Raw genomic sequence first — 14,497 nt, 5'->3', positions numbered from 1 at the left:
TGATCATAACCCGGCTACAATGTGCCCACTTCTGGGTTTAACGGAGCACTGGTTACCTGACCCCAACACCTAAAATTCAAAATTCTCATTCTCATCTTTAAATCTGTCTCACTCCACTGTATCTGCAACCACTTCAAACCCTATATCTTCTCTCCCCCCACCCCCTCCCCCACCTTTTCCAGATACTCATCTGTGAAACGCCTTTGGAAATTATTTATATTCAGAGTTCAATATAAATGCAAGTTGTTGTTTACATCCATGGATTGAAGGGCATAACATTTTGTATTTCTATCTAACATTGTTTTTCTTGTGACCTTTACTGACTCAACATTTTGGGATTTCTGACTTTGCCACCATGGGGGGAGCTTTTTTTTAATTCACTCATGGGATGTGAGCGCCAATCAAGCGGGCTGATTTGTCCTGGATGGTGTCGAGCTTCTTGAGTGTTGTTGGAGCTGCACTCATCCAGGCAAGTGGAGAGTATTCCATCACACTCCTGACTTGTGCCTTGTGGTTGGTGGAAAGGCTTTGGGGAGTCAGGAGGTGGATCACTCGCCACAGAATGCCCAGCCTCTGACCTGCTCATGTAGCCACAGTATTTATGTGGCTGGTCCAGTTAAGTTTCTGGTCAATGGTGACCCCCAGGATGTTGATAGTGGGGGATTCGGCGATGGTAATGCCGTTGAATGTCAAGGGGAAGTGGTTAGACTCTCTCTTTTTGGAGATGGTCATTGCCTGGCACTTGTCTGGTGTGAATGTTACTTGCCACTTATCAGCCTAAGCCTGGATGTTGTCCAGGTCTTGCTGCATGCGGGCACGGACTGCTTCATTATCTGAGGAGTTGCGAATGGAACTGAACACTGTGCAATCATCAGTGAACATCCCCATTTCTGACCTTATGATGGAGGGAAGGTCATTGATGAAGCAGCTGAAAATGATTGGATCTAGGACACTGCCCTGAGGAACTCCTGCAGTGATGTCCTGGGGCTGAGTTGATTGGCCTCCAACAACCACTACAATTTTGTATTTCTATCTAACGTTGTTTTTCTTGTGACCTTTACTGACTCAACATTTTGGGATTTTTGACTTCGCCACCATGGGGGGACTTTAGAAGATACTGCCAAAGTCACAGTAAAACAAGAGATAGTTGAGATACTGGATGGGCAAAAAATTGATGAAGTGGAGGTACTAGAAAGGCTGGCTGCACTTAAAGCAGATAAGTCACCCAGTTCAGATGGGATTAATCCGAGGTTGCTGAGGGAAGTAACGGTGGAAATTGCAGAGGTACTTAGATACGGGAGTGGTGCCAGTGGACTGGAGAATTGCAAATGTGACACCCTTGTTTAAAAAAGGGTGTAAAGATAAACTCAGTAACTACAGGCCAGTCAGTTTAACATAAGTGGTGGGGAAACTTTTGGAAACAATAATCTGGGACAAAATTAACAGTTACTTGGACAAGTATGGATTAATTAATGAAAGCCAGCACGGCATTGTTAAAGGCAAATCGTGTTTAACTAACTTGAGTTTTTTTGGTGAGGTGAAAGAGGGGGTTGATGAGGGCAATGTGGTTGATGTGGTGTGTATGCACTTCCAAAAGGTGTTTGATAAAGTGCCACATAATAGGCCTGTCATCAAAGTTGAAGCCTATGGAATAAAAGGGGCAGTGGCAGCATGGACACAAAATTGGCTAAGTGGCAGGAAACAGAGAGTGGTGGTGAATGGTTGTTTATCGGACTGGAGGAAGGTATACAGTGGTTCCCCACGGGTCGGTACTCGGACCACTGCTGTTTTTGATATATATTAATGACTTGGACTTGGGTGTACAGGGCACAATTTCAAAATGTGCAGATGACACAAAACTTGGAAGTGTAGTGAACAGTGAGGAGGATAGTGATAGACTTCAAGAGGATATAGACAGGCTGGTGGAATGGGCGGACACGTGGCAGATGAAATTTAACGCAGAGAAGTGTGAATTGATACATTTTGGTAGGAAGAATGAGGAGAGGAATTATAAACTAAAGGGTTCAATTCTAAAGGGGGTGCAGGAACAGAGAGACCTGGGGGTATATGTGCACAAATCGTTGAAGGTGGTAGGACAGTTTGAGAAATCGGCTAAAAAGGAATACAGGATCCTGGGCTTTATAAATAGAGGCATAGAGTACAAAAGCAAAGAGGTTATGATGAACCTTTATAAAACACTGGTTCGGCCACAGCTGAAGTATTGTGTCCAATTCTGGACACCGCACTTTAGGAAGGATGTGAAGGCCTTAGAGAGGATGCAGAAAAGATTTACTAGAATGGTTCCAGGGGTGAAGGACTTCAGTTACGTGGATAGACTGGAGAAGCTGGAGTTGTTCTCCTTAAGAGCAGATAAGTTTGAGAGGAGATTTGACAGACATCATGAAGGGACTAGACAGAGTAGAAGAGAGAAACTGTTCCCATTGGCGGAAGGGTTGTGAACCAGAGGACGTAGATTTAAGGTGATTGGTGAAAGAAGGGCGACATGAGGAAAAACCTTTTTACACAGCGAGTGGTTATGATCTGGAACGCACTGCCTGGGGGAGTGGTGGAGGCAGACTCGATTGTGGCTTTCAAAAGGGAATTGGACAAGTATTTGAAGCAAAAAAAATTGCAGGGCTATAGGGAAAGGGCGAGGGAGTGGGAATAGCTGGATTGCTCTTGCAGAGAGCTGGCACAGGCTCGACGGGCTGAATGGTCTTCTTCTGTGCTGTAACCATTCTATGATTCTATGGTGTAATTTATGTTAAAAATGCTACTATTAAGTTAAATGTAGCTAGAAAGAAGTTAAATTTACATAATAGCAGAGCTGGACAATCTAGAATAGGGTTCAGACGAATCACAAGGCTTTAGACAATGAAAATTAGAAATTTTGTGAACATCCACACCTATTGAGGGGGGAGGGGAAGGGTTTCTAATTGTGTTAGCCCAGCATGAGATGTCTGCTGTTGGAAGAGGGGCTATTCGGTTTGGTTGATAGACCTACTAGTGAATCCCTGGATGGGGAAGGAGTCTGATGCCCCACCCTTCCATTTTGTGTAAATACTCAAGAGTGCAGAAAAAAAGATATGGGACAGGCAGCCAGCCAGATAACTGGAGAGGACGTCTGGCCTAGTGAGGGGAAACTCACTCATCTCTAGTCCAGAGCTGGTCAGAATCAGAAAGTTGACCACGAAAAGTTAAGCAAACTTGCTAATGGTGATAATGTGCATTTTTTATTATTTTTCTTGCTTTTGAGGGGGGTTCTATAGTTAGTTGAATCAAGGTGAAATTTGATTAGATCTGTTACTCATACACTATCCAGTTCAGAGCAGAAGGGGGTCCCATTATTACACCCCTAGATTATGGCATCATATAATTTGATATTGGGCAATACTGGCATACTCCTGAATGTAAGAAGTTCAGGCTGCTTACAGGATTACCGTTGTACCTGAAAAAATATTAAAATCAGATTTAAAACTTGTAACACTTACCTTACGTCCTGGCATTCTTGGGATATCTGTATGGTAACAGTATTGTTGCTTCTTTTGAGGCTAATTGGTTAGTAGTCACTGTTGATTTGCAGGCACTATTAATTGGTAGTGTGACTGCCACCTTAGATGAATAAAGTAGAGCTTATCTGTGGCCTAACCTGTTGATCAAAGTTGACTATTGCCTGGACAACATACTTGAGATGTATATGAAACAACTGTGATTCAGTGAAGTAACTGGTGTCCTTTTCCAGTTTTATCTTTCGTGGTTTGATTTGAGTGAATTCTAAAGTTCTTGCAACATATTTCCCATCAAAATTAAATTGGCTAATGCAGAATGTCTCTTTTTTGGACTTTTTCCAGAAGGTAAGCTTTATTCAGCAACTGTAACAGACTTCCTTGCAATTGATGCTGTTATTTATCGGAGCCTTGGCGAAAGTCCAACACTGCGGACAGTAAAGCATGACTCAAAATGGTTGAAAGGTGAGTAAACAGAGATGGTGTTTGATGACTGTGTTGTCAAGATTCCAAAAAGTCATTATCTCTAACTTCTAACTTCTTGTGGTTTTTATTTTCTTTGAACAAGGCAGAGTTTTATCTTTTGTGGTTTGATTTGTGTGAACTCCAATTGGTGTCACTGAATATTAGTAAGGCACACCTCCGGATGTCATGGGATATAGAAATACTCCACAGGTCAGAGCTCCTTGTGGAATGTTTTTCATATACCCATCTTACAGATTTGATTTTTTAAAATCCATTCTTTAGCACAAAAGCACTTGCAGAAGATGGTGATGATATTGCACACACGGTATCATCTGACATTAACTGCCAAGCTCTGCACCTGTAGGAACGGGAACTAACTCCGTCAGTTATTCTAGGGCTGTCATCCCACACTCTGGGCCCGATTTTAGCACCCGCTCTCGGGTGCGTTCTCGGCGGGGGGGCCTCGACAATTGCGAAATCCAGGAGCGGGACCGGATCGCGCCTCGATCCCGCCCACTTCCGGGTTCCCCGCTGACGCGCCGGCATGCGCGCGCAGTCCCCGCTGGTGGGAATCCCGCAGGCAATTAAAGCCAGCGGGATGCCACTTGACAGTATTTATTTTGCTATTTCAGGTCATTAACTGACCTGATTAAGGGACTGTGTGTGATTTTTGAGCAACATGGGACTGTTTCCCGTACTGGGGGAAACACTCCCAGCTGGAATGGACGTGTTGCAGCTGTCAGCCTGTGGCAGCTGCAAAGGTCCATTTGACAGGTTGGGGGGGAGACCCTCACTCATTGCAGGAGGCCACTCTGTCACTTGGGACAAAGTTTGGCCTCCACCACCCTCCTCCTGATGGTCAAAGTCACCAACCTGCACACTTACCCCGGGGTCCGGAGACATGTACCTACCTTGCGGACCCCCTCAGATGTACATCTTGCGGATGGGGGCCGCCGTAGCTGCAATCATGACCTCCTCGGAGGGCGAACAGCATCACCAGCCTCGCCATCCACGCAGTCCACCTCTGACACGTGGAGCTCCACAACAGAATGCTGTGACACATCCACCTGTACAGCAGGAGGGAGGGCTACCGCAGAGAGAGATGCGTCGCAGAGGGCACTACCCTCGCCACAGGGTCCACAGACCGAGGCGCAGCCTCCTGGACCTCTCTGAGCAGCAGTGCACATGGAGGCTCAGAGTCACTCGACATGTAGCCGTGGACATCTGCAGCCTCTTTCATGCCGAGCTGCTCCTGGCTGGCCCGTGCACCATCTTCCTACCTGTCGCTGTCAAAGTCACCACTGCCCTCCCGAACTTCTCCTCCGCATCCTTCCAGGGTGCCACCGTGGACATCCCCGATGTCTCTCAGTCGTCTGCGCAGAAGAGCCCTGCAAATACACCTACACCCACTCTGTAGTGACACAATGGGTGGCATCAGTGGTGGGTCCTCATAGTGATACCCAGGAGCGGGCATTATTGCACAAACCGGACAGGATTCGCAAAGACATGGCAGTAGTGGAGCCAATAGAATGTGTGATGTGAGTTGTTCTTTAATTCAATATAAGTAAGAACCATGACAAACCCTCAAACACCCTTGTGCATCCCCTTCATGCTCACGACACGTTTGCCTTACGCTGCCTACTGCACACATGTGATGCATGCCCTGTGGCTGCAGCACAGGTGGTGGCAGGTTGAGTGAGGCTGGCCGTGAGAGAGATGCATGAGAGGGTGAGTATGGGATAGAGCCATGAGATTGTATAAGGATTGGGTCACGTGTTAGTGGCGGTGTGAGTACTCGCGAGGTGAGTAGGTGGAGGTAAGATGAGGATGGGGTTTGAGTGGGTATGAGGGGTGATGTGACAGAGTAGTGTTGGCAGTGCTGAAGGAGATGTGGAGTGGGGGCAGTGATGTTGCAGACGGAGTGTAGGGGAAAGACTATGTGTACTCACTGTGGCTGACCTACTGAGGTCATTGGACCGCCTCCTGCACTGTGTGCAGGTGGGCGATATGTTGGTGGCGCGGGTGACCCCCTCTGCCACCTCGAGCCAGGCCTTCCTGGTGGCAGAGGCAGGCCGCTTCCTCCCGCCCGCCGGGTGGAAGATCTCTGTCCTCCCCCTCCTCCTCACCCCATGTATTGATACCTGGGGTGAGGGATCATTAAACTGGGAGCAGCCGTCCCCCTGGGCTGCTCCATGCAGTCATCTTTGCTATTTCTTGCAGCATCTGTCAGTGGAGGACTGCCCCTTTAAATAGAGCGCCTCCAGCTGACAGATCTTACTGCGCATGCGCAGCCCGCCCGACGCGCAGATCAACAGCGGGGAACCCGGAGGACCAGGTAAGTGGATCCAATTAGTGCGTTGCCTGCTGCGATCGCACGGGAAACCCACTAATTTCACTAACGCGCCCGCTTGCCCATCCGCCGGGAACCCGCACCCCTGGTAAAATCGGGCCCTCTGTGTACCACATGCACAGTTTAAATAGGGCTGTGTGTGAGTATTAAATAGAGACATTTGTTTCTCCTGTGTAACCTGTCACGCTATCAGACTCGGTGTTTGAACTATGTTTATAGCTGAAGTATTTAATCTGTGCTACCTTATTCTGTTACAGAACCTTATTTTGTCCAGGCTGTGGATTACGGTGATTATATCTACTTCTTCTTTCGAGAAATAGCTGTAGAGTACAACACCATGGGAAAGGTAAGAATCAAAACTTACTTGAATTGCTCGGGATTATGATCAGTAAAAGGCATAGATCTTTCGTAGTCTTACCCATTGTAAGACTCTCTTGATGTATCATGACTGCTGTTTGTTTATGTTTTTTTTAACCAACAGAGAAGTATATAAAATATTCTTTTTATCAATCACCAGTCTACCTGGCATGGCATCTGTACAGCTCACAAAGGTTCATCCCTAAAAGGGGACTGTTACTATACATGTATTGATCTGATAATCTTCCATTTCCCCATCTCTGCTGAAGATGCTGACTCTTGTTCGGGTATAGCTCCGTGGGCTAAGTGGTTACCTTTGGTGTGTGAGCGTGAATAGTGTCAGCAGGTGATGTAATCATGGAGGGTATCAGAGCTGAGCCCAATCTGACCCCTATGTCCAGCAGGAGTCACTTAATAGTGATCAGGAACAGAAATCTTGGCTATCATTTTTTTTCCTCTTTCTCAACCCAAGTGTGCTGAAGCCTCCCTGACTCCTGTCCCAATCAGCAGACTGGCAATTAAATCTACAACTTACAAATTTGGAGGACTTAGTACAGAAGGTATTGTTTTTACCCACAGGAAGCTCTGACATCACAATTCTAAATATCCTGTATTCACTTTATATTGTCGTTCTTGAGATGCTTTATACAATCCCCAAATAAATTATAGGCTCACCCTTTATAAGGACTTTGTGAAAGCATTCTTTATAGAAAATGGTGCATTCCTCGTGCTGCATAGAATTGTATTGTTTACATTTAAAGTATTTTAAAGAAATAACTTGCATTTATATATTGCCTTTCATGCTGTTAGAGCATCCCAAAGTGCTTCACAACCAATCAACTACTTTTGAAGTGTAGTCACTGTTGATTTGAGGCAAATGTAGCAGACTATTTTCACACAGCAAGGTCCCACAAACAGCAATGAGGTAAATGACCAGTTAATCTGTTTTTGGTGGTGCTGGTTGAGGGATAAATGCTGGCCAGAGCACTGGGAGAACTCCCCTGCTCTTCTTCAAATAGTGTCATGGGATATTTTACATCCATCTGAACAGGCAGACGGGGCCTCAATTTAATGTCTCATCGGAAAGACGGCATTTCCAGCAATGCAGCACTGCCTCAGTACTACATTGAAGTGTCAGCCTAGGTTATATGCTACAAATTCTGGAGCAAGGCCTGAACCCACAACCTTCTGACTCAGGACGCAAGAGTGCTACCACTGAGCAAAGCTTAGTGCATTTTTAAAAAACAAAAATAATTGTTGTTAAAAAGGAGCTTCTAACTAATTCACAAAGATGACAAAAGAACAATTGGTAGTTTGTACAGCGAGGCAGTGTCACTGGCTAGTAATTAATAGCTATGCACCAGTGCCCAAATAACTGAAAGGGAAGACCTCATTTATTCCCAAGAGTCCTAAAATAATATTACCATATCACAGAAGAGTATTGTATTGAAATATGCTGACAGGCGTGCAAAGCTTCTGAATAAACAGGAAGAACACTGACGGTGAGCAGAGGACAAAGTACAATAACACAAGAATGTAATAGCTTGTGTATTTATTTAGGAAGTGATGGTAACAGCAAAAATCCAGCGCAGGCAAAGAGGGTCACTGAGATTGCGAATGTGATATTGCTTTTGTTTCTCAGTGTGTTTATTTGTCAAATCGTACATGGTGGGCAGGGTTTGGGTTGGGGAGGACACATATTGAAAGCTAAGCAATCTACTTGGAAATGAGTTTCCATCATTTGAAACAAGGCAATTACTGTTTATGGAGCTCCAAAGGGATTTAAATGGTTGTACTAAAATGCCAGCCTTGAGGAGTTGCAGCATCAGCCCTCGTGGGCCTCTGTAATGAAGCAGAAGGCGGTTCCTTCTTTTATTGAAACTGTTAATTTTTGTCAGCTCTCAAAAAAACAGTGGATTGAGTAACTTGAAGACTTGTTTTTCTTGTATGTAAATATGAAACTCAAAGGAACAGATTTGTAATATAATTAATGGGCAAATGAAAGGATGATGATGTACAACTTCTACGTTCATTAAAGCAAGGGATGACATTACTGAACACAAAAACATCATTAGTTTTTGCCCTGAGAAAGGGCAGTAAGAACTTCTAATTCATTAGAGACAAGTTAAGAGAATGCCATGCTCACTGTACTATGTCTGATGCTTATATCCACATCAGTATATTTTGTTATATGTTAACCCTGTGCTACCCAAAGCATGAAAACATCTTTGAATTCCCATACAAAATCAGAAATATATAGGTGAGGCACAGTTAACACAGTATTGCATTAGGATTGAATATTAGTATTATTTGTAACAACAGAATTTAAATCCATTCTTTTAAAAAAAGGTGCTCCCCATGATGATTCTGCATTATGCCTAAACCCAAACTGGAGAAGATGACCCCACCCTATTCCAATTGTATTCTCCTCCTGATTCTTGGGCAAGATTTCGTAGGTACTAGCAGTTACCAATATCCCATCCAAGTAGCTATTCTTCACAGGGAATTGGGACCAGCACCCTGAACTGGAACAATACCCCTACTACTGCCCTGATGGAGATCAGCTTACTCCAGGCATACCAGAAATTCAAACCTTGTCTGTATGACTCATTACCATACCAGGTGGCACACTGACCCATCAGTGGGGATTTCTTCACCTTCACCACCTTCCCTATGAAGCTGAGATATCCAAATGAGGGGATGACACTGGGATAATCTGTGTGGTTACATTTTCATGAACAAGGCTGAGTTGGCAAGACAAGATTGGCCTTTAATCATCAATGAAAGAATTCTGGATTTAATTCTAGAATCCAGAGAAGATTTTTGTGCACTCCACTACAACTCATTTTAAAATATTACCGGGGCCTGTAAGAACTATACGATGCCATGTGAAGGACTTACGTTTACTTCAAAGTTAACCTGCCAGTGTAGGGGAATGTAAACTATGGAAGAGCAGAAAATAAGCCACTATGGGGAAAAAAGCTTATAGCGTATGTTTTTTGTTCTACATTAAAACTGAATCACTAGTATAATAAATGCACACTTAGATTTTTACCAAGGTAAAAGAAAGAACTTGCATTTATATAGTGCCTTTCACAACCTCTGGATGTCCCAAAGTGCTTTACAGCCTATGAAGTACTTTTGAAGTGTAGTCACTGTTGAAACAAAAATACAAATGGCATCTGGTATTCTTAGATGGAGTTTATGTTTACAAAAAATAACTTTGTGTGTGAGGCGTTTCATCCTACCCTACATAGGAGCAGGAATTAACTTTTCCCAATTGACAACTTATTACGTTTTTTTTCTTTTTCCAATTAAAAAAAATATGGTTTTCTTTTTGCTGGTTAGAATTACATAGAATGTACAGCACAGAAACAAGCCATTTGGCCCAATAGGCCCATGCCGGTGTTGATGCTCCTCTCTCCCAACTTCATCTAACCCTATCAGCATATCCTTCTATTCCTTTCTCCCTCATGTCTTTATCTAGCTTCCCCTTAAATGCATCTATGCTATTTGCCTCAACTACTCCTTGTGGTAGCGAGTTCCACATTCTAACCATTCTCTGGGTAAAGAAGTTTCTCCTGTATTTCGTATTGGATTTATTAATGACTATCTTATATTTATGGCCCCTATATCTGGTCTCCCTTTACGTCTACCCTATCAAACCCTTTCATAATCTTAAAGAACTCTATCAGGTCACCCCTCAGTCTTCTCTTTTCTAGTAAATCTTTTTTGCACCTTCTCCAGTGCCTCTATATCCCTTTTATAATATGGAGACTAGAAATGTGCACAGTACTCCAGGTGTGGTCTAACCAAGGTTCAATACACTTTTTAACATAATTTCTCTGTTTTTCAATTCTATCCCTCTAGAAATGAACCCTAGTGCTTGGTTTGCTTTTTATGGCCTTATTAACCTGCGTCACTACTTTTAGTGATTTGTGTATCTGTACCTCCAGATCCCTCTGCTCCTCTTACCCATTTAGACTCTTATTATCCAAATAGTATGTGGCCCCCTTATTCTTTCTACCAAAATGTAATACCTCACACTTATCTATATTGAAATTCATTTGCCAATACACGCCCATTCTACAAGTTTATTAATGTCTTCCTGTATTTTGTCGCAGTCCTCCTCAGTATTAACTATACCCCCCAATTTGGCGTCATCCGCAAATTTTGAAATTGTACTTCCGATTCCCAAGTCCAAATTGTTTATGTAAATAGTCAACAACAGTGGTCCCAGCACCGATCCTTGTGGAACACCACTTCTCACCTTTTGGCAGTCTGAGTAACCCCTACTCTGTTTTCTGTTCTGTAGCCAACTTGCTATCCATTCTACTACTTGTCCCCTGACTCCATATGCTCTGACCTTAGTCATGAGTCTACTATGTGGTACCTTATTGAAGGTCTCTTAAAAATCCAAATATATTACATTTACTTCATTATCCTTGTCTACCCTTTCTGTTACTTAGTGTATGGTTGAAGAAAACGATAAACTCACCTGAAATTTATTTAACTTTTTTTTTGAAAACACTGGTTTTCCTTGCTAGCAAGAAGTCTCAAGTACGTTCTCCTTCACTGCTAGTCTACTTCAGTGAGATCAGTTATGGGGAATGTTGCAGAGGGGCTCCATCATATACAGTGTGGAGCACCATTCCATAAGGCCCAAGGGCTGCTCTGGAGCCACCTGACCTCACTAAACCACACTACAGGTTGGAAACTTACATTTTCCAGGCTGGGTGGCTCCAAAGCAGTTTTCAGGCTGTTTTGAAATTGTCCCTCTTTGCTGCTTTCAATTGAGCCATTCCAGGATGCTTCCTATAAATAATGTCACTGAAGCAGTCTAGTGGAGAAAGAGAGAGAGAGAGAGACACACACCACTCAGGGTTGGCAGGAAAATATGACATTTTCAACAAAAAAGGTTAAACTTCAGATGAGTTTGTCATTTTCTTCTATAAAAGCTGGGTGTACTTTTAATATAAACGGTGTTCCCTCTTCCTTCCCAGTACCCATCCACAATTTTGCTTTCCCTATTAAAACATTAGATAATCTCCAGTGTCTCTGTTAATGAATGCTCTGCAGCACTACTCCTGTGAGCTTTAGAATTGGTCAGAGTCAAAACAAACAGAATGATGGAAAAGTGACACAAAGTTCAATTTTTGCTCTTTGAACAAAGTACCGACCTAAAGTTAAATTCATTTTCATTGTGATATTACAGTATGTTGTCTCAACTGTTACGTGTGGTGGTAGACCTGCATTTTTCATTAAGTGACTAACCTGAATAATGTTTGGACTTTGCTATAAAGCCACAGTATCTGGCACAGCCCATTAATCACTCGGTATTAACTACAGGGATCTTAACTTCAAGTTGTATATTACTTCCTGTCTTATTTTAAAAAACATTCCTTATTAATGACTCATTTTCTCCACATGATATGTGTCCTTGCTCTATTTCCCAACTGTGAAGGGGGGTAATCAACTCATTCCGAGGCCTCTGCCAGCTGATTGGAATTAGGGTGGGGGGAAGGGAGCCTACATGCATGTGTTAATTAAATAGAAAAGCCAGGAAAAGTAACTAATCTTCAGTTATCACTTCCTTCAGATAGCAGTAACAGAAATTGTTAATTCAATATCCGGGAGACCTCAGGGGCTGAACTCATATAAGGCACTCTCTGGCTAAGCACATTCATGTAATCATGCTGTTCTACTGGAGACCTGATTCAATTTGTATAACATTGTTATTGTATAGACTTCAGTTTTAAGTAGGGTTGGGGGGTTGGGGGGGGGAACAGTGTAGCGAGGTTCTAAAATGGTTGCTTAGGAGCTGAAGGGATTTTAAAACTCTTGCGTATATTCCTTCAGGTGCTTTTCCCGAGAGTTGCCCGAGTCTGTAAGAATGACATGGGAGGTTCTCAAAGAGTATTGGAGAAGCAATGGACATCCTTCGTGAAGGCTCGTCTCAACTGTTCTGTACCAGGGGACTCACATTTTTACTTCAACATCCTGCAGTCAGTGACGGATGTTGTCCATATTAACGGCCGTGATGTCATTCTAGCAACGTTTTCTACCCCTTATAACAGGTAAATGTGTTGTAGAGAGCCTTTGAGAGACAAGACTAAAAATATTAGAATGAACAGCCTATTCTTGAAATCACATTGCTTGTTTAAACTACCATCGCAGAACACTCTGTCAGCTGATGGCTGCTATTAAGTGGAGGTCAAAAGTAATTTTGCTGGGGTTCCATAATAAAATTTCCGGAACACACATGATAATTATGTGCAATTTCTTTCCTTTTAGGGACTTGTTATTTTAAATGAAAATTTAATTGCATGCACTTGCATTTTCACTCTACGAAATGGCTAATATTTATGAATATGTCGATAGTGTTATATCTCCGAGGCTTTTTCCTGGGTTGCATTAGCTGCTACAATGAACAAAAGCACAGCATCTCTTTCCGAGCGTGACTAGAATCTGTAATGTTTAGCCTTTTTATTGCTGCTTTGTTTTATTTTGTTCATAGAACTAGCAGTAGTTTATCTTGTTAATTTTTTTCTGTTGATTAATTGGTCGTTATTTTCTGACTGAAGCAAGGGTAAACTAAAAGCTGAAAAGGCTGGAAAAGTTTGTGGGACTAGCATAGCTTGTCACAGTGTATGTACTAGTACCATACTCCAATGTCCTCTGCATGGGGCTGTGTTCACGGGGGTGGTAGGTTGGGGGGAGGGAAAGAAAACCCTCATGCTGTGTGAAAGCTCATTATTGAGTAGTTTGTTAGTAGAACAGGAAGCCAACTTTGGAGAATGTGTTAAGGATTGATTTGCTGCATGGCTCTTAAGTGAACAGTGCTTTTCTGGTAAATGTCACATTGCAGCATCCCTGGCTCAGCAGTCTGTGCATACGATATGGGGGACATTGCCATTGTTTTTACCGGTCGATTCAAAGAGCAGAAGTCCTCTGATTCCACATGGACCCCAGTCCCTGAAGACCGAATTCCTAAACCAAGGTACGCCGGCTGTCTTTCAAAAATCTTTTCAAAGAATTCTTTTTAAAAAGCAGCCAGAAATGTTCAAACATTATAGTATAAAAGCCTCTTGGCAGTGACCCTGAAAGTTTTCTCATTTTCCACTAGAATGAATAGATGAGATGATAGTAAGTATGTGGTTTGAAGAAAGGATACAAGATTTTGTCCTTAATTCAGTAAGCAACGTATTCACAATTCCACCCCCCGCAACACAATTTTTGAACTAACATGGCCCCACCCTTACCTTAAAATAGTTTAAAGGACAACATTTTATCATGCAAAAGACACGACATGAAATTTAAAGAAAGGGTCTGCAGATTAGTTCACAGCTTTGTTACTTGAACCAAGGTTTATAGATAGTTAATTTTATCTGGGTTCTTTTCCATTGGACTCCTGCACCAATCAAAGTACAAATGATCAACTTTCATGGACTCTGTTTATATGCAGAACTCAGTTGCTCTTGTGACTTGAGTCTGTTTATTCCATTAATGACTGGCCCACATTGGCCAGATTGATCTGATTTGCAAAGTTAAATTTGAGGACATTCCTACACAGCATTTGATTAGCGCATTGCTGCATAAGTACGACAGCTTTTTTTCTCCATACATTTTTCCAGCATAAAAGAAAACCAAGAGTACAGAGAGATAAAATTTCCCTGGATCTTTGACCTGTAACAATATGAATTAAAATTGTGTATAAAAAGATTTGTTATTTCCACTTGTCAATGCTGCTTTTTAGCTGAGATAGGCCAGATTGTAGGCTCTATGGCCCCTGTTGATACTGCTCCATAGACTATTGATC

At 42.8% G+C, this 14,497-nt stretch overlaps 1 protein-coding gene across 8 annotated transcripts in view; it reads left to right on the top strand.

Annotated features, from left to right (window-relative positions):
• The window catches only part of sema6a (sema domain, transmembrane domain (TM), and cytoplasmic domain, (semaphorin) 6A), a 152,680-nt gene that overhangs the window by 106,893 nt on the left and 31,290 nt on the right, over window positions 1–14,497 (top strand). For all 8 annotated transcript variants that reach the window (XM_067982996.1, XM_067983002.1, XM_067983000.1 and 5 more), the window contains exons 8-11: window positions 3,852–3,971; window positions 6,579–6,667; window positions 12,538–12,755; window positions 13,547–13,678. In XM_067982996.1, the coding sequence (XP_067839097.1) occupies window positions 3,852–3,971; window positions 6,579–6,667; window positions 12,538–12,755; window positions 13,547–13,678 (559 nt within the window). The remainder of the gene's footprint in view (window positions 1–3,851; window positions 3,972–6,578; window positions 6,668–12,537; window positions 12,756–13,546; window positions 13,679–14,497) is intronic.

This window comes from Heptranchias perlo, chromosome 4, assembly GCF_035084215.1.
Source record: "Heptranchias perlo isolate sHepPer1 chromosome 4, sHepPer1.hap1, whole genome shotgun sequence".
Lineage (NCBI taxonomy): Eukaryota > Metazoa > Chordata > Chondrichthyes > Hexanchiformes > Hexanchidae > Heptranchias > Heptranchias perlo.
The sequence above is the reverse complement of the archived record's forward strand: the minus strand, read 5'-3'. Positions and strand labels throughout refer to the sequence as shown.